The sequence below is a fragment of the Cariama cristata genome, unplaced genomic scaffold (assembly GCF_000690535.1).
Source record: "Cariama cristata isolate BGI_N322 unplaced genomic scaffold, ASM69053v1 scaffold11099, whole genome shotgun sequence".
NCBI lineage: Eukaryota > Metazoa > Chordata > Aves > Cariamiformes > Cariamidae > Cariama > Cariama cristata.
In genome coordinates, this window is record NW_009637454.1 from 51102 (window position 1) to 71086 (window position 19985).

At 48.5% G+C, this 19985-nt stretch overlaps 1 protein-coding gene across 1 annotated transcript in view; it reads left to right on the forward strand.

Annotated features, from left to right (window-relative positions):
- Positions 1–19985, forward strand: part of EPS8L2 (EPS8-like 2) — a 43301-nt gene that overhangs the window by 14395 nt on the left and 8921 nt on the right. Inside the window, exons 2-13 of the mRNA XM_009708338.1 lie at positions 1782–1846; positions 7681–7842; positions 8750–8899; positions 9044–9123; positions 9262–9401; positions 11545–11624; positions 12122–12248; positions 12605–12693; positions 14646–14720; positions 15785–15933; positions 16116–16242; positions 16633–16748. Of these exons, the coding sequence (XP_009706640.1) occupies positions 1782–1846; positions 7681–7842; positions 8750–8899; positions 9044–9123; positions 9262–9401; positions 11545–11624; positions 12122–12248; positions 12605–12693; positions 14646–14720; positions 15785–15933; positions 16116–16242; positions 16633–16748 (1360 nt within the window). The remainder of the gene's footprint in view (positions 1–1781; positions 1847–7680; positions 7843–8749; positions 8900–9043; positions 9124–9261; positions 9402–11544; positions 11625–12121; positions 12249–12604; positions 12694–14645; positions 14721–15784; positions 15934–16115; positions 16243–16632; positions 16749–19985) is intronic.

Sequence of the window (19985 nt, forward strand, 5' to 3'; positions counted from 1 at the left end):
ACCCTTGCAGTTTCAGAGGGCAGCAAAAGGAAAAGTCAAACCAACCATGGTGTCCCTAGGGAGGAGCTACATCACCAGCACCTTCATCAGGCTGCTGTCCGCTTTTTCAAGTTACCACCCAAAGGAGCGACCAGACAGAGCCCTGGCTGCCCCTGGCCCGTCCAGGGGGCATCACAGGCTGGTCACTACTCCAGCAGACCCTGCTCCTTCCCAAAGCTCCTTCCCACCTCCAGCCTCTCCCGGTTCCTGCCCTGCCCTTGCTCTGCTTTATCTTCATTTCATTTCACTGTCTGCACCACTTCTCTTCAGTTTGCCATCTTTTTTCTTAAAAAAAAGTCATAGTCTTTTTGATTACAAGGAGAACTTCAGTTTTTAACATTCAAAAATACTACCTGTATTTCTTGTAAGTCTGTGGGGAGTGTTTTTCAATTAAAATGTGCCATACTACTAAAAATATAAACTAAGGGAACATTTTGGAAAGTTTTACCTAGGTCTTGCACCACTTCACCAAATGATCCTTTTTTTTTTTTTTTTTAATAAATTTGGAAACTGATTGAATGAGGTGCTAAGAGGATATTCATTTTCTAGATGCCAGCCTCTTTAATGTGAAATTTGTTAAAGGAGGCCACACGTTCCCTGTTCAAAGAAAAGGGGAAAACAAGAGAGAAGTCAGCATCCTTGAGAAAGCATTAAAGAGCACTTTGACGTAAACCACAAACAAACTCCGATTAATATATACTTCTTGAAAACGCGAGGAGCCCTAACGTTTGCTGTGTTATGAAATCCCCTTGGTTGTGACTGTTGCTCCAGAGGACAGGGTATTCTAACACAGGCTTCGAGAAGGGTGAAAACGTGGGACACTGCCCTCGCATTTTCCAAGCAAACCAGAGATCAGAGGATGTCCTCTGCTGGCGAGGAAGATGTTTTCAGTTTGGATGCTCCCAGATCCCTCTGGGCCTGGACAGTTACTCCTCTGCTATTCAGGCAAAGTATTTATAAGCAATCCCTGGACAAGTACCAATTAAACAGGGAGTAAGTGCTGGCAGGGTAAATTCTCACAGGATTATATTCAATAGCCTCATGAAATTCTGAACTATTTTTTCCCAATTGCTCTTTACTGCCGCTCTCCAGTAAGAAAGGCAGGAAGCAAGGCAGGTGTGTTGCCTCAGAAATAATTGTACAAGAAAGTCGGGTGCTGACGGGCCAGCCTCGATCCCTACAGCCCTTCCTATCTGTAACTACAGCCCTTTACTGCGGCTTGCCGGGAGATGCAAGTAAGCAAACTAAAAGCATCCCAGTAGTGCAGAGGGGCTCTTCTGGAGGACAAGTCAAAGGGCTGTTATCTCCAAACTGGTGGGTTGTGGTTGGATATTTTCTTCTGGCCACATGCACGTCACAGCCTTCTGCCAGCCTTCTCCAGCCACCCCTCACCTCCCCAGCCCTCTTCCAAGGGCTTCCATAATCATTCGCTGTCTGGGGCTTTCCTTTACACTAGGTTTAGTTTCCTCCGCAAATGGTGCTGACCTCCAGGAAACAAATTATCAGCAGCTTTAAGGGATACAACTTGAATATGTACCCTACACACCCACTTTGCCAATCCTTGTTACAAAATTTAATATTGTTAATGTGTCTTATTACTCCCAATACTCCAGTTGAAGCTGGAAGCTCAGAGACTATGAGAAAGACCGTAGCACCCCATCACGACAGCTGTAGTTCTCAGACCCCGATATACCGATGAACAGCCACTACAATGAAGGCTTGTTTTTTGTTTTTCTTTGCAGAGCAAAGGAAAAAATACTCCAACTCCAATGTCATTATGCATGAGACTTCACAGTACCACGTACAGGTGAGTGTTCAGTGAAACATTAAGGGGCTGAAAGGCCAAGGTCAGTGAGAGATGCTGGTAGTGCAATGTGATTCATTGGTCCTGGACCTGCATTAGGCCAAGGGGGAACTGGGAACCTTCTTACAAGAAGCAAGCGTTGCACTTCACACCCCGAGAGAGGCAAACAGCAAAGCTGCTTGGAGCGTCGTATTTCTTTTCTGCAGTTCCCGGCTCCCCGATACCTGCAGATAAACTTGTCTCCTGAGCTTCCCACCCAGCTGGGCGCACTCGCTATTCCTAGCTCCTGGGCTGTAGGCCACGCTTGCAGACTTAGCCATCCACTGTAATTCCCTTCCTTGAGCCGTGGGTCACCATGGTCCTGCCAGCCTGGAGCCAGGGGCCACAGGCATCCTCTCAATCCCATGTAACACACTACTGATGCTGGGGTCATCTGGGCTTCCCATCCGATTCCTTCGAGCACAAAAGGGTAGGAAAGTAAAGAGCATACACAGGTGGAGCACAGGAATTTCTTCACCACAAACACTTGGAGGAGATAAACTAAAGGACTATGAGAGCGGCACAAGTCCTAAGACAACTCCTCTCCCAAGACTGACCCCACTCCTTCCTATGAGTCAGAAGTTTCAGGCTGGAGGATCCCTCTCCTTTCTCTCCTCTCCTCTTACACATTGTCTGCTCTGTCTAAAATCAATGCCAGCTCTGCTGCCATCTTTTATTTCTCTGCTGCTCCTCTCCAACTCCTTGCTTTCGAGCGCAGCAGTTGTTCCATTATGGCATGGCATTGCTGGAAAGCCCAGGTAGACTCTGGTACAGCTCACAGATCCTCCCACAAGGCTACAAACAGCTTTCCATGGCACAACTCTGAATCACGCTCAAATCCCATGTTAAAGCCGGGTCCAGACTCTGGTGGTTCCTCCCACATTGCGTGACACAGGTCATCCCTGACCATTTCACTGTCCCTCCCTTGGATCCCACACATTTCTTTGAACTCAAGAGTGGGAAGGACACCCCCGTTAGACAGACTGCTTTGGGGATGGGGAGAGAAACAGAGATCGGTCGCTGCTTCTGCATGTCCCGTGTGCTGACCTGTACCGAAGGCTCAGAAGTTGCTGGCTTGTCCCCTTTCCCTTGCTGGGCTACCCCTAGGACCAGTGTCTGGGGACACTTTGAGGTCGGCAACTCTGTCCTCTTGCTATGAGGTGTGATGTGTGCGTGGGCAGTCACCATCTCAGGGACCTGCTATAAGGCCAGCACTGATCAGTTGTTCAGCTGGACACTTTCTGTCATTGCAGCCTGCAGATGGGAAATCGTTGACGAGAAGAAAGGACAAAAATAATCATTAAAGAATGTGAAGTTGGTTTAATTACATATGGACCTCTTTTCTACTTTAAATTTAAATTGAAAATGGCATACGAAGCCATCGTTTACCAAAAAGATATTTCCCTTCTGAATAATCAAGATTTGGCAAATTAAAGTGTTGAGTAATTGGGGAGAGGAGAATAGGGAGAAAAGAGATGTTAAAAAGACGAGGGAGATTCTGTGGAAGGAAACAGGAAAAGGAGAGGCTGTTGTCCTCTGCCTCCCCTCTGCACTTGAAGGCGAGTAGTGGGAGCTGTGGTCCCTCTTGTCACCCCATGCTTCAAACCCCTCTCAATCAGCACGGACAGACAGGTTAAAAACAGGGTTCCTGTGGTGGTTACAGGAACTCATCTGCCCAGACACATCGACTATCATCTTTCAGCTCTCCCTCGGCTACTGTGTCCTCTCAAGTAATTCAAACCCTTTGACTATGACCGGCAGTAAGCCAAATTCATCTCCCAGTGTCACAGACATCCACTCAAAAAAGAGGAGCCAGCCTGGCCGTCCCAGGCCCGGCGATTCCTGTAATGCAACATGCTGGTGCAGGCCACCGCCGGAACAGAGATGCTCGTCTGAGGCCAGCTGGACCATTCATCACTGAGAACTGGGCAAGGCAAGGCAAGGCAAGAAAAAACACACTTTACGAGGTTCACATTTAGTAGATAGGGCCCTCTCTTCTCTGGTTTAAGATCCCGGTCCAGCAGAGAGCTTAAGTACACAGTTAGAGATAAAGGAGCCTGTTCAGTTGCTTAAAATGAAATTTAGACTTTTAAAAATGCTTGTTTGGAAAGAGACCCTGGTTTCCACCATAGAAACTAACTGGATGGCCAGCCGCCCCATCGGTGGCCCGGCCAACCATCCCCATCAGTGACTCCTACCAAATAAAGTCACTCATGGAAGCAGAGAAGGGACTTTAAACAGTGACATGTACGTGAATTCTTCATTAATTATGCCATATGCCACCCATTTGCGAGTCTCTACCTTGAACTTTGACCAAGGCAAACAGGATTTCAGTGGCAGGCAGCGAGGTAGGAAGAGGTTTCCTCACAAGAGGCATTTTACACCCTTTGAAGCAATGTATAAGCTGATCAAAGTTTAATAGTGGATGGGGTCATTGCCCATTCTTATAAAAGATGGATATTTTAATACCCATCTGGATGAAAAGGGAGTTTAATGAGATAAATCAAAGCCAGTAGCAAGCTTCTCTCCCTCTCACTCCACCAGCGTACAAAGAAAATGGAAAAGAAAAAAGTATTCTAATGAGTCTGAGTTAGACAAGCCACTCTTCCCTCAATGAAAATTAAATTACTTAACAGTAAACAACAAAGGAATTTATGAAGATTGTAAACCTGGTAGTTAAAATAATAGAACAGATAAGAACGCTCGTCATCAGGTAGAAACCAATTCTCTTCATTGCTCAGAAAGCAGAGGGTTGTCACCTCTGCACAGATAATGTTGACTTTGTGAATACCTTTTTGTGCACTATTTTATGATTACAGTAACATACCTGAGCATATTTTTCGTATCTGATTGCATGGCTAATCTCAGCTTTCAGCTCAAATACCTGCCAGGAGTTTTATTTAGACAGTGCCTCACCCAATACCTTTGCTTTACGAACACAGGACTGGGTCTTGCACTCTGCAGTGTTTATCCTCTGCTCTGCTCTTTGCAGTCTTTGTGAATTATCTAACAACCACCGCAACAACAAATCGGTCCCCACAAACCCTGTCCGCCCCTAATTCCCACCATCGACCGTCACGTTTAAAGACTCAGCCCTTTCTGCCTGTCAGGGCTACCAGTGCTTTAAATCCGAGCCCTTATCCCCGCATCCATCTCGGCTGGAGCCGACTGCAACAACGGTTCTTGTCTGTGCCTCAACACGACCGGCCAGGGCTCCACGCTCCGAGTACACGCGTCCCCCTCTGTATCAGACCCCAAACCTCACGACCTCTCCAAGTCCCTTCGTAACCTATTTCCACCGCAGGGCAGTGCTGGCTCCCTCCCCGGTGCTGGAGCAGGGTCAGCTTTTGCTGCCTCTCAGTCTGCTTCCCGCTTTGCATTTCCCTGGGCTTTTACAGCCAGAAAGGACATCCTTCCCAAGCAACTCTCCCAGCCTCCTCCGTTGCCCGCTGAGGCAGATGCCAACTGTGGATGCTACCCATTGGGTTACTTAATCAGCTCGTGAGCCGAGACTGCTACTGGGAACAGACGGATTTTTTCCCCCCAGCCCCTTCTCCCTCCCTTCTTGCGTTTTGTAGCTCTTGCTTCCTAGCCTTCTGGGACAAAGGCTGCCTTTTTGTGCCATGTCGGGATCCTGACCCCTGATACAGCACCACTGTAGCAAAGAGCACCAGAAAGAAACTGCCTGAACCCTAAAAGGGTTCTGTCTGATCACTGGGTGAAAGCATGAAGACAAGGGGTCAGAGGGAGAAAAGCCAGGCAAAACTCACCCCTGTACTAGAGACAACAAAAAGTCTCTCCAAATTTCACACCAATTTGTGGCTTGCTTTAAAACACCCCCCATTTTTCTAGCTCTTGCTTTGAAATCAGGCTGCAGGATTTGTGCATCAAAGCGAAGCAGGAATTTCCACTGCCGCCAGCCCCACAAACCCCAAAAGCCCGGCGGGACCGATTCTGGCGTTGCTGCACTGCTGCCCCCAGCCCCACAGCAAACGTCTGCGATGCATCTGCTCTGCCTGGAGGGTTAATCTGCGCCGTGGCAGAACGGCGTGATTTACCCTAACGCCATTGAGCGGGTCATGCTGGTGGATGGGCCATCGATACTCCAGGGAAGTGGAAAAAGAGCTGGGACCTGGCCTGATGGCAACAGGACCTAGGGCCAGCTGCGGCACAGACACCTCGGTCAGGCTGATAACTTGTCCATCCGAAAACCTCCTGCCTTTCTCTCCTGGAGAAAGCTGGTTACCACAAGGAAAAGCTTCAGCTGCTTTCCCAGTCGGGCATGTTGTCCTTCCCTTCTTCTCACCAGGAAGGCAGCAGAGGGAACGAGGTGAAACAGGATAATTTCCTTTTCCTTCCCAATTTTTTTCCCCCCTTCCCCTGTTGTCACCTGAACACGTGGCCTGGCTGTGCTGTGACTCGCGCAGGGACAACCCAACTGCACCGAAAACGGCCTGGCTGCTCGGAGCAGGCAAGGCTCCCGGCTTCTCCTGCCTCGCAGCCCCCTTTGCTGGCAGACGCACGTTCTCCTCATGCACCGGGAGCAGCTCGGGCTCTCGCTGACTGCTGATCAGAGCAGAGAGAGAGAAGTTACGTGGATTTCTGGAGTGGCCTTCACTCACTGCTTGGGATGGTACACGCACCATTTGGATGCGACACGCTTCTCCTTTCTGCGGATGCCTCCCTGCCCGGCGTTCCCCTCGCCCGGAGCCCCGGGAGCAGCCCAAAGCCCAAGGTGCAGCTCGGTTACACAAACTTTTTGTAAATAGGAGTGCCAAGTTCAAGGCTTGGATCGCCGCACGCTTCGGGACACAGCTAGAGCAGGGGTGGGAAAGCAGGCGAGTGCGGACACATCTGGGACGTTACCACCTTACCCGAGCTGCTCCCGGCCCAAGGGCGCACACAAGGCAGCGCAGAGGGGAGGACAGCACGGGAGCCAGGCTGAGAGGGGGAAGAGCCCTGGGCTGGGTTTATAGCACAGGTGGAGGGAGGGAGGAGAACCAGGGTAATCTAGGTAGTCTAGCAAAGCCACAGTGCAGAGGCAAGTAGCAACAAAAAATCCCTTCTTACAGTCAGCGACGTCAATTTTCACAACCACGAGGGCTGATTTGGGTGCTGTGGGGGGAAGGTAACACGAGGGGATCGAAGGGCCGCGGCCGGGTCAGCCGCCGGGTTCGGAGCGGTCTTGCGGACTGGGTAGCTCTGCAGTGCTGAAGCTCTCTGGGGCAGCCGTGCTGCCTGGCAAACTGCCCAGGGCACAGGACCTGGCCGAAGCCCACACATCGTGTGGAGCCCACCTCGGCACGGAGGACTGACATTTGCCCATGGCTTGTGTGGGCTCTTTGCCTGGGACAAATTCCACTCCGGGAGATCTGCTGTGTGAGACAAGCAAAATGCAAGTGCTTTTAGCTTGGCAAGTGAAGCTTCACTACCGTATTTAAACTTCCAAGCCAGTTTCAGAAAAGTCAGGGGACCAACTCGTCTGTACAAAGCATTTACGCTGCTGGATGGGGGCCAGAGCTGCTAGAACTGACATATAATGAGATAAATATGCAAGCAGTGAAACTCGTTATGAAAACCCTTGCTGCATTACAAAACCCTCACCTTTCACCACTGTGGCCAGGCTGGTTCTAACAACCTGAACGTACGCTTTCTGCGGCAACTCTTTCGTGCCTGTGCTCTGAAGAGCAGACACACAGCAGTTAAAGCCTTTAGAGATGGTTTCACCACTGATTTACTGTACACATACCATCAAATCTTTTTCACTTGTTTTTTTCTCCTTTCCCCCTCAACTTCAGCACTTGGCCACCTTCATCATGGACAAGAGCGAGTCCATCGTGACAGTGGATGATGCTATCCGAAAACTCATCTTGCTCAGCTCAAAAGAGAAGATCTGGACGCAGGAGATGCTGCTGCAAGTGAACGACAAGTCCATTCGCTTGCTGGACTGCGAGTCGCAGGTACCCAGCGCTCGGCAAGAGCTACCCACTACCCATGGGGTGCAGCATGTGTCCTTCCCGTTCTGCCTGGGAGGGACACTCCTGAGGAACCCAAAGAAGGGCGAATCGCTACCAAAATCCACTCCCAGATGTGCGGAGGCTGGTTGACTAATTCAAAGAGCAGGTAGGCGTGGGATGATTTATTCACGGCTCCAAAGCACAGATACTCCAAGTGAAAGATACCTTGAGCTGTGCTCCAGGCCAACAGTAAAACTGCTTTCTGTGGGAGTGACGCAGACTTAGAGGTCCACGGAGATCTGCGCGAAGCATAAGCAGAGAGGGAAGGACATTTTACTTGCATTAAAATAATACGCAGGATCACCCGCCTGAGAACAGTGCCCCATTTTGACAGGCGATACATGCACATGCACACAGCGCACCTAATCTGAGGAGAAAGAGCAGCTAGATAGTGGGAGAGGGATGGCGCTGCCCCAGTTTTAGCAATGAGAAACTAAACAATACTAGCCCAAAGTCATCCAAGGAGACAGTGGGTGGGTAAGCCCCTCACAGAAAGCATCTTTCCTCCCAGTGCTCTGCTGGGATGCATGACAATTGTACTGGTGCAGGTAGAGCACAGCAATAAGATGACGGTGAGCCGTCATCACACTGGGCCCCATACTCAGGACTCGGAGGAGAACAAGAGCTCACCGCTGTTTGCCATCCACCTCTCTCCTATGCCGCAGTCCCGAGCCTCTGTCCCTCTGCAGACCTTGACACGTATCTTTGAAGAGCCCAGCAAACCACCACTGAGAAGCACAAGCTCTGCCAGGTCTCTCCTCAAACAGGGATCCCCGGAGTTCATAGGCAGGACCATTCCCCGTCAGTTCAGTAGTTCCCCATTGCTGACTCCTTCCTCTTTCTCTTCCAGGAGGAGCTGGAGGACTTCCCTTTGCCGACAGTCCAGCACTGCCAAACGGTGCTGAATCAGATGCGCTATTCCTCCATCCTCCTCCTGGTGTGTCAGGATTCGGAGCAGCACAAACCTGACATCCACTTCTTCAACTGCGACGAGGTGGAGGTGAGCGGAGCCCTCCTTGCTGGCATGAAACAGGGAACAAAACAGGGCTCCTAGCTGTCGGCCAGCCCCTTCTTCCTGGGCCCCCTTCGAGCCCTCAGTCCTTTCCAAAGCACAGCTCTTAAATATCCCTGTTTTATCTTTGAGGCGGAGATGGTTCACGAGGACATAGAAAGTGCCCTGGCAGACCACAAGCATGGGAAGAAGATACGGCCACAGACACTCAAGTAAGTACTGCAGGATACAGCTGGGAGTACAAAACCAACAAGAAAAGCCCCGTTTACAGTGGTGCGTTTGCACAGCAGTCTCTCAGAAGCAGGACAGGCAGGCGCTGACGGGGTTGTTCTGTGTTGTTTCCCTTGCAGAGCAAACCAAGAAAAGATCAGGCAGAGACAATCCATCCTCCCACCGCCGCAAGGACCGGCTCCCATCCCGATCCAGCACGACACACGAGGCTCAGGGATGAACAGGAACCGGGTGGCACCCCCTTCCCAGCACAATCCAGGTACCAGGAGCGCTCAGCGAGGCTGTCCTGGGGACGGGGGACTTGTTAGCCCGGACACCCAGCCCTCCTGAAACAGGCTGTGGTTATTTCAGGTCCTGTATTGCTGGGACAGAGGGCACACCAGTGTCTTTTCACTGGGTTGTAAAGTAACACGGACGCATACCAAGGGCACAACATTTTGTTGCATCTCTGGCCGTGCTTTATAAATGCCTAAAAATTGGGCTGCAGCAAATATTTCTACGCACAGGGCTCATAGTACACATCTTCCCAATGGCAGCTCAATAAATCAAAGCTTCTAGAAACTCCTTGTAACACCACCTATGTTTTAGGAATACTGAAATTCACAAAAGAGGTGAAAGCCCCTCATAAAACTGAGCAATCATGTGAAGCTTGGACCAGGCACTGGTGATCTTAAAATGTACAGACAAGACAGACCTGGTCAGAAAGGCAAATTCCTGGCCCTGCTGACTCCACAGGAGCCAAGATTTCACCCTCAGAAATCAGGTGGTTTGCACAAATTCTCTTAGAGTTGAGTGTGGAAATGCAGATCTGAGCTCACCCCTCTCATGTGCTAATCTGGAGTTTGAGTCCAAAACCATCCTGACTTCAGCCTGTTTGAGCTGGCTTGAAACAAACTTGTATTTCTCTTTGGAGAAAAAAAGTAACAGGAATAAGCTCTTTCTCTGACAAAAGCTCAAATTGATTAAAATGATGAGCAAACTTTAAGCCTCTTATCACTGCCTGTTGTGCCACCTTCTCTTAGGATTTCTAGGTTCAAGGAAAACATGTAATCAGGATACTCTAAGAAACTCCAAACACCAGCTGAGGAGAGAAAACACTCATTTCCCCAGGGTGGGATCTGCAGGCATGCACCTGATCTGGCAGCCTGTTTCAGGTCCAGCTTCGTGCAATGAAAGCAAGACCTCCGTTTCAGAGCTGGACCATGTCTAAACATCCATATTCTGATGCACAGCGGTTTTTAGTGACACAGCCGCCCTTAACTCTGCCCTTCCCAGGACGCTTAGCAGAAAACTTTAAGTCCGTTGCTTACATCAGAGGAGCTGGGCATTTACCTAGGCAGGATTTCTGGATCTGAGAACACGGAGCCGGGCACGAAAGCAGGTGACAGGAGAAAGCCTTCAATGATGCCTCTTTGCTGAGATTGCTTCTCCTTTGAAACACGCCTACTGTTTTTTCTACAAAACCTGTCAAAACTAATCACCTCATCTTAACACTTAAAGATGAAGTACATTTTTCACAGTCCTTTGCCAAAGTTGCCTCTCCAGTTCTCCCACTTTATATATCCTGCTGTCCAAACACCTTTCAAATCCCATTTCACCAAATCCATTCACGCTATTCTTTTCACAAGAGGCCACCCGAGCGATTGTTCTCACTGAAATATCACCCCCTCGCTCAGTGCCTGTCTTCTGGAAGCTGGGAGGTGCCTGTGGTTTTTATTGCAGGAATGGGGATTTATTTTAATCCCCATTAAAAACACTTGAGAGACTGCACACAAGTTTGTAAAAAAAAATGCTGATTTGTGCACGGGCCTGCCCAAACACCAGTCATGCAGAATTCCTGGTATGCTGCTTTCTAGCAAGTGACAGAAGAAGTAAGACTGGGAAGTGAAGGCAACTTTCTCAACTACTGTTTAGTTAAACTGGTGCCTCTGGGACAAGGAAGGCTGCTGCAGAGCTGGGGGTTAGAAGAGAGAGTTATCCGTTCCTCTAATCGCCCTTTCTGTACTCGTGGAGTGCTCTGCCGCGTGTGCGGTGGCTCCTCAGCATCTCTGCGGGCGTAACTCACCTTGGGTCCATCAAAGGCAAAGGAGCTGGAGCTCCGCGGCTGGAGACCGGGGCTCGCGGGTCTCTGCTCGCAGCCGGCTGCTCTTCACGATTCATTCACGAATTACGTTTGAAAACAGGCAGGGTATCGTCAGGTCAGTGGGCAGGTGCCGTGACCATGGAAGATTTAATCGGCAACTTTGATCACCTCCTGCTCTTTGTGAGCTCCTGAGGTGCTCTCATAACCCAGAAGAAACAAGCAAGCTAGGAGTTACCATCCCATGGCTCCCTGCATTTAATGGAGCCTATTTTCAAGCTCTGATAGTAAATATATTTTTCTCTCCTTCCCTTGTTTGCAGACTACGAACGACGAGGCTCCGGCTCTCAGGACCACGAAGAGTCCCGAGCCATCTTAGCACAGAAGATTGAAAAAGAAACGGTTGGTACCAAGAGCAGTACACAGTCAATAGGCAGAAGGAGAGGGAAAAGAGAGGAAGCAAGGGGCTCCTCCATGAGCAGACGTTTTATGCATAATCTAGTCGTCGTTAAACCGGTATTTACTGCGCATAAAGATAAGGTGAACAAAAGCAAAGCTCCATCGCTGGGTCAGTTACAACCTCCTTAGATCTGAGGGAGCTCTGCCAATTTCAGGAGGTCTGCTCCTCCCCAGCCCACAGACCGGTCTTGGAGTTATTCTCCAGACGTCCTTTAGCAGGGGTCACTTGTCACATTGATAAGCACAGCACACAACCAGCACAGCTTTGTGTTTGGAAAGTGATGAATTCAGCTTAATTTCATGCCTGGATTCCCCATTCCTGTGCATTCTTCCAGGAAATGAAACCGGCAGAGAGTGGCACGCTCTGGGATTCGGGCTTCCCAGCTGCGTGCAGCTTGGGCTCTCTTTCACCTCCGTTTGTGGCATTTCTGTCCTCACAGCAAATCCTGAACTGCACCCTGGATGACATTGAAGTGTTTGTCGCCAGGCTTCAGAAGGCTGCAGAGGCATTCAGACAGCTCAACCAAAGGAAGAAAGGGAAGAAGAACAAGAAGAAAGGGCCCGCAGGTACAGTGCAGCAGCTAGAACAAACGGGGAGCACGGGGGCACGGGTGAAGGTCGGGAGGAGACCTCAGCTCACATCCTAGCAAGGCCAGAGTGATGCAGCAGCACAGCTACGGACCCAGCAGCAGTTACACCAGCTTGGCGAGTGCCGCTGGTCCGTGGGGACCTCTTGTAGGGCACAGAGAGCCCAGTGAAGCCTCCAACACACAGACAGACTTTTGGCTTTTCTTGAACCCCTGATTTTCAGTAGTTCTAGTGTCAGCACCCATTACTGCTGTGTCTGCATGCCAGCAAGACAAAACTTTCCTGAAAAGGGATGCTCTAATTAAACTGTCTTTCTCTCCACCTTCTCATGAAAGAGGGCATGCTGACTCTTCGAGCAAGACCCCCAAGCGAGGCCGAGTTCATTGACTGCTTCCAGAAAATCAAACTGGCTTTTAACCTCTTGGTAAGACACAGGTATTTTCGTCCCGTGCAGTGACAGCGCTTTTTCCCATATATTGCAGTAATAAGCATTTAAAGTGAAATTTGAACTGAAAACACTATCAAGGGACAAAGGTGTGAACTCCAGATTCTTCAGAATCCAGAACAAACATGGTGTCAGGCTTGTGCAGGTTTCTGGGGCCGAGTTGTTAAGCCAAAACTGAAAGCATGAAGTCCAGGACGGGACTGAGGAGCCAGGGACCTTGCAGTGCCTTTCAGCTACAGTCCTGACTTAATGCATTTGTGAAGCTCTGAGCTCAGCGAGCCAAGAACTGCCGTGCACACCTCGGTGATGGTTGTGCAAAGGCCCCTATAGACATCCCCACTCCACATACCTGCTTCTGCCTGTGGCCTTTAAAAATCTGGGTAGTTTTGTGAGAGCTCTAGTCCTTGCTACCCTTACAAGCACAAGAGGACTGTAAATACTAAAAAAGAAAGAAAGAAAAAAGAAGTGTTATCTATTTTAAATTGATCTGTCTGATTCTGTGTACAGAGCAGCTGTAGGCTGGAAAGTCTCTGCTTACAAGAACCGATGTCCCCATTGCCCTGAGATTCCTGGCTCCTCCACCCTTTCTCTCCTGGAGGAGCTGCTGTGCTAGGGATGGGATGAAAAGCAGGAGCATAAAGATGTTCCCAGTGCTGCCAGCTCCCCTTAGTGAAGTACGCGAGACCAGGAGGGTAACGAGCCAGAAGGAAATTCTGTCAGTTCAGACCAAACTTGCCCAGCGAACACAGCCTGGCAAGATCCTTCCTGAGAAGTTAGCAGTAAAGAAACCACAGAGATTGTAAACAACCTCACTGCAGGATGCCAAGCTCCAGCCTTTTCTTTTAGAAGCAAGTAGGCACCATTTTCACCTGCTCAGGACCAGAACTGAGTCCTGGGGGCGGCAGCTGTGGCCAGCACTCACTGCTCTTGCACAAACCGACCGGGCACCCTGCTAAGGCCACCCCACGCGTCCACAGCGAGATGTTAGCTTCCCTGAGGAAGCAGCTGAGGGTTCTCCAAGTGTAAAGAAATCCCAGCTGGGCTGTTGCATCCCGTTCCTTTCCAACCGCTGACACAGCAGAGGGAAATACAGTGGAGTCAGGCTATCCCTTCGTCACCGCACAGGTCAGCGCTGGAGGTAGTGTCCTTCCCTGGGCACGGCCAGTCGTGCAACGCAGCCGCAAGTGGGGATCTGTGCAAATGCCCTGGCACGCAGCCCCTGAGCTCAGCACCGTTCCTGCTGCCCGGTCAGCAGCATAGGAGCTAACACCTAGGAAATTCACATCGCATCCACAAACCCACCAAGAGCAGGTGATCTCCCAAGGAAGGGGGAGAACGGGGAATTGGTGCCGGAGCTCTGCCGTGTCTGCCCCAGCACCGCTGTCCTGAGCCTTGGCTCCTCCGTTCCACCACAGTCTACTCCAAATACCGAGCGTTTCAGCGGCCAGGGCAGCTCGAGTGCTGCAGGCAAAACCTTGGTGGAGATTTTTCCTTGTCAGTAATTTGCCAAACACTTGCTCTGTTGTTTTCACTCATGGGAACTAGTGGGATTTTCAACTTTGCCAGAGTCAGAAGCAATAGGCCTGGCCCTTCCTCCCTAAGACTTTCAAAATAAGCCAAGGCTTTCCGCTTCTGCTCAAAATAGCTTCAAAGGGACAGATTTTAACAGAGTAGGTGCTCCACCCCTCCTGAAATTCAACACCCTTAGAAATGGACACAAAATAAAAGTGATGTAAAACTGGGTAATTCCTACTCCCCAATCACTTACTCTTCTTCCCTGATTTCAGGTGCACTGTTGAAATTCTCCTTATTTTTTAGGCTTTAGTGTTATTAACTATAGCAAATACCAGTCGGCAACAATCCTTCCATGTGACAGAGAAGAGAAGGCAAAATCAGGTTAGGGTTAAACTGGGTTTCCTTTCTCTTTTCAGGCCAAACTGAGAAAGCACATCCAGAACCCCAACGCTTCAGAGTTGGTGCATTTTCTGTTTGGGCCGCTGGAACTGGTAAACCTTATTCACAGCCGTCACTGTGAACTCACTTGGTACTTCTAATGTTGCTTTCGCACTTAGAGGCAGCTAGATTATGCAGAAGAATGAGAAGACTGCTCACAACTGGCTAAAGCTTTCTCAGTAAAGTCTAGAAGGAACACCACCAGTGCTTCTGGCCTCTGATCTGATTTCCAGCTTGAAGTTAAATACACAAATCCTAGCAAATATGAATCTTTTCACCCCATTAATAAAGATTTACTGTGAACAAAAGTGCAAGCAAGCTGTGGTTCCCATTGGGAATCTACCTGATCTCACCTTCAAGCAAACATGGCTCAATATTTGCACTGAAAATAGGAAGCAGAAATCCCAACTTGAAAAAGAAGTCAGAAGGGACACAGAAATACCAAGTGATTTTCCATTTTTTTAAAGTGCCAGCTTACAATGTATCCTCTCTCTAACAAAGGCTAATTTCTAGATCAGACCTCGCTTTGACTCCAGTAGAAAAATTCTTGTGTTCCTCCGAACTGTCCGATCTTCCTCAACGATTTAGGCCAATGCTTCTTGAGACAACTGAGCTGATCTAACGATTAGCTGCTGCCAACAGGAGTCAGGCCATCCCTTGGCATGAAGGCTTGCCGTCTGGCTTTCATTTTATACCCTGGAGAACTTAGTCAGGAACTATTTGCCTTATTTGTCTATCTGCTCTTTCTTAATAAAATTTGCCGATCAAGTACTATCAGTGCAGTGCAAGGATAATAAGGGGATGCTGAGGGAATACTGCATCCCTTTTAGGTGGCAGCAAGCCATTCATTTAGTTCATCTGAGTTGTGAAACCTCACCCTTACACATGAAGGCATTGAGGAGAACTTCGGAAGTGTAAGTCTAATGCGAATGAGCCTGGTTTTAGAGGTACTCACCACGGAGGGTACGTTGGCTTCCTTTGGAGTGGGCAGGCGTAGAGGCTTCAAAGGATCAGAGCCCCGTCTTTGACTTCTGTTCCTTTGTGTGTGTGCTGGTTTGGTATTTTGAATGTTTCCTGCAAAATCTCTCGTATTTATGCGTGTTTGTGTGTAATCCAGATCATCAATAGCTGTGGTGGCCCTGAGCTTGCCAGGTCTGTCGTCAGCCCGCTTCTTTCTAAAGACGCCACAGATTTCCTCCGAGGACACCTGACACCCAAAGAGATAAACCTCTGGGACTCCCTGGGAGAGACATGGACCAGATCCAGGTGAGGACAGAGCTGCCATCTCACCAGGTTCCCCAAGCTCTTGAGAAAGGCAGAGGGGATGCTCGATTTTGTAGCTGTGTCAGAGGGTCGAGGATGCCCTGATGTGCCTGCTTCTCCCCGACATGCTTTCAGAGACACGTTCCTTGTGAATCTCACCGCACATTCCCCGCTTCATGTCCTAGAGCTGAATGGCCCCGAGAAGCAAACATCCCCACCTACATCCCCAAATTCCGCAATGGCTGGGAACCACCCATGGAAATCTTCCGCGGAGCTCCCTGGGAAATAGACATCGGACACTTGCAAGAAGAGGTTAGTCTTGTGCCCCCCATCATCCTCTCTTCTTTTCCCTCTCCCTCCTGCTTTTTCAGAGAGGTGGATCTGTGGAGTTTGAGGTGGCGTGTAACAAGTAGTTGGCTCAAAACTCAGTTGGATCTGGTCACTCCCATTAAATATGGAAAGAAAATAAGGCCAGAAAAGGGCAGCAATAATCAGCCTCACCTCCTGATTAACAGGAAAGGGGATACGATACGGTAACTGAGCCCCATGGGCACAGGTTTGCCTGACGAACATTTCTTTGGCATGCACTTCGTCATGACCAAAAGCTTCCAGGCCATGATTCATCTACCACTATCACTCTCCTTTTTTCCGATACAGCTTTCCCCTTTCCCGGTAACACCGACTCCATTTTTGCCTTTCCAGCTATCATCAGCCAATGGATATCCTTACCGTAACTCCTCACTGAAGCGCAGCCAGACCGCTGATCAGACCCAAGCTGTGGATGCCTTCAAACAGAACGTCACTCAGCATGTAAATAGGTAACGTGACCAGCACCACCCCGGCTCCCACCTCGTAACCTCATAAACACACCTCGACCTCATAAACACACCCCGCAGCAGAGCACGACACCCGGATGTTTTGGCATCCTGGGAGATATCGCTCTGCCATTAATTCAGACTTGTTGACAAGATCAAGAGAACGCAAAGATCAGACGAGGGATTATTCATGTAAACACCGACTGCTTTTTAATCACCAGCAGGTCTACAAGGAAATGGGTTACGTGTGTTTTCCACCACAAGAGGCAAAAATACTGACTTCATGAGTCAGTCAGCAGGTCTTGTTTCATAACGTCAGCCCACCGAAGGGATATTAAGGATCACGTGCCAAAGATACCGCACTGCACTTTTGTTCTGCACGCGTTTGGAGAAGTTAGTATCTCTCCGTTCATCCTAAAGCCACAACAGCTTGGATCAAAAGAACCTGCTTATAGGAGGAATGTGTGCCAAGGCAACGTGCGCTGTTGAAAGGCGTAGTGCTGGGAAGGAGCAGCCTGACCTCAGCAGCACTGCACGGAAAACATTTTAACTGAGGAAGGACCATCTTGTTTCAGAGAGACAGCAGCTCCTCCTTTTGCTTTCAGACACAACCAAAGGGAAAAACATTTATTAGAGGCTGAATAAAAGAAGAACGTTTCTGGTCTTGCCCATCTCTCCATCGTGAAACCAACAGGGCATTGATTTCAGACAACTCTTCATAATGAGATAAACCCAGAAAATGGGGAAAACACCTCCTCTTTCTTCAGAAGTCTTGGAAAGTTCAGTTCCCAACCCAGAACTGACCAGGCCACCCCTTTTCCTCAGGCTTTTTTCCAAGGAAAACATGGCTCTCTCACAATTTAACCAAACGCTCTGCCCCACTGCTGGTTTTCTATCACCCATTACTCAGTGGTATAAAGTCTTTATGGAAGTACTTTTGGTCCAAAGTTTAGAGGCTTTTCATCTGCTTGCTTGTTTACACGAGCTTACGCCTTTGAAATTTTCACAAGATCTCCAAGTTTCAGCAAACTCTTCCCAAATTGCAAATTAATTCTCTGCTGTGCTCTCCTTTGTAGCGATTTGACGTGAAGTTACCAGCTTCAAATCTTTAAAGACTGGAAATGCAGATGCAGCAAAGCACTTAACCACGTACTTTTCTGTACCCAGCTCTAGACTCGGGAAAAACCTTCAAGCCAGACTGTTTATTTACTGGGTTTATGTTCTAATCTAAAAGATTTAAAAGATTTACTACTACAAAGTTCAAATTCACAGCAAAATACCTTAAATCCAATTATAACAGCAAAATAACTTACTCTTCTCATTCACCCATCAAAGGTCCTGGTGGGACAATAAAACGGTACAGACGCAGTGTTGAGTAGGGGAAGTATTACGATAACAAATTCTCTTCTCCAATTCCATTTTTCTCAGTGAGGTTGTGAAAAATAAGAAGAATTTTGTTTACATGAGAACATTTAAGTCTGTCTTTAATGACTGGTAGACAACGCACGTAAAGAAACATTTTCACCTGTTCGTCTCAGCACAGGTAAACTATAAGTAGTAGTATCAAGTCCTGGAACACAAATTAACAGCGTGCCTTTTTACCAAGATGACCATTTCCCTGAGACATCACCCAGTCTAACTACCGTGTGGGCTCACGGAAGAGTAGATGAGGATCTCCTTTCTCCTGGGATAGATGTTGTACCTTTTTACCTACCTCTCAGACTGTCCACAGCAAGTTTTCCTTATGGATAACATTTAAGAAAAAACACTATCAAAGTTCACGGCACTGAAGCAGATGCTAAAATTGAGAATGTGCTTCATTCAGTCCAGAGCAGACCTCAGCCAAGTCTTCCCCGATGTTTGCCAAGATCACAGTCCTGGGACAGACATATTTCCTGCTATACTCATGCTTTTTTCATAGTGTGAACTAGTTTTTTAACCAAGAGACCCTCTATTAGCAAAAATACCCATGCATCAGTATTGTTACTTACATCAGGGCTTTTGGCTCCAGGGAAATGTCATGAAAGCCCCAAGCAATATTACAATAATCAAAGGTCGCTTGCATGAAATCTAGGTGCGTGCAAAGTACACATTAGCCTCAAACTCCTCCAGCCGTCGCCTCTTTCCTCGTGATTCATTTACCTTCTGGAATGCCACGAAAGAAGTAATTTCTACCTAACTTGGGCTTTCCTCCCCGTGCCTGCCTTCAGGGCACTGCTGGGTAAGGCCACCCCTCCCTTTCTCCACTGGTGGCTTCAATCCCTCTGGAAGTCTGCTCTAAGCCTCCCCTCACCGCAGACTTACTGGAACTAGACCAAGAGTTGTCCCAAATCATGCGAACTAAAGACAACACTACAGCCATAGGCATGTTAACGAGCCACTGAACCAGGGCTTTCAACCTTTTTCAGACCACCAAAATCTGTCTAATGAAGACAGTAAAGAACAACAGTTCTGAAGAACAGAAACTAAGCGTAACAGGCTTCCTTTCAAAGTCAGGTTTTACAGATGCCTCAGAAACAGTCCACAAAGAGCCAAGTTTCCACAGATCATAGATGTAAAATCACTGATCAAACCCAAGCACTCAGCAATGGAAAAAAAAAAAAAAATCAGGCTAAACCCTATAGTTGCTAGCAGTGCTGGAGGCACTGGCTTCACTGAGTGACACAGAACTGGACGTAAACTGGAGGAGAACCCGACCCGCCGCTGGCGTGCCCACTGTGGGTACGGCACCCGGGAGCCTTCTGCATCAGGCAGCAAGTCATAAGCGGAAAGATCCATAGAAGGTGCATTAAAATAGTTAGACAACAAGGCAAGAGAGTTTTTCCATACTGCAAACATTTTTGGAATTAAAAAGTTAACACTACACCCATCTTAACTGGAGAAGAAAAAGACAAGATGTGCAAGATTTTCCTAAGCCAAGCAAAAAAACTATGAAAAAATAAACCATTTCAGTTTGGGTCAAAGGGAATCTTTCATTCCACTTTTTCCCCATTTTCCATTTTTGACAATCTACCATATTGATTTTGTCTCTCTCCAAACAAAAAGCCAGTTCAACACTGAGAGTCCTATACTCTTGTGGCAGAAATTCCCAAGCAAAATACTTAAAGACATTCCTCTCCCCGCTCCCCAACGCATCTTAGAACAGAAACATTCAAACTCACTTTTCCTGGGAACCCGCAGAACTGTGTTTCAGTAGCGCAGCATCGCCTGATGTACAGACCCCCAGATTTCCAGCCAGCT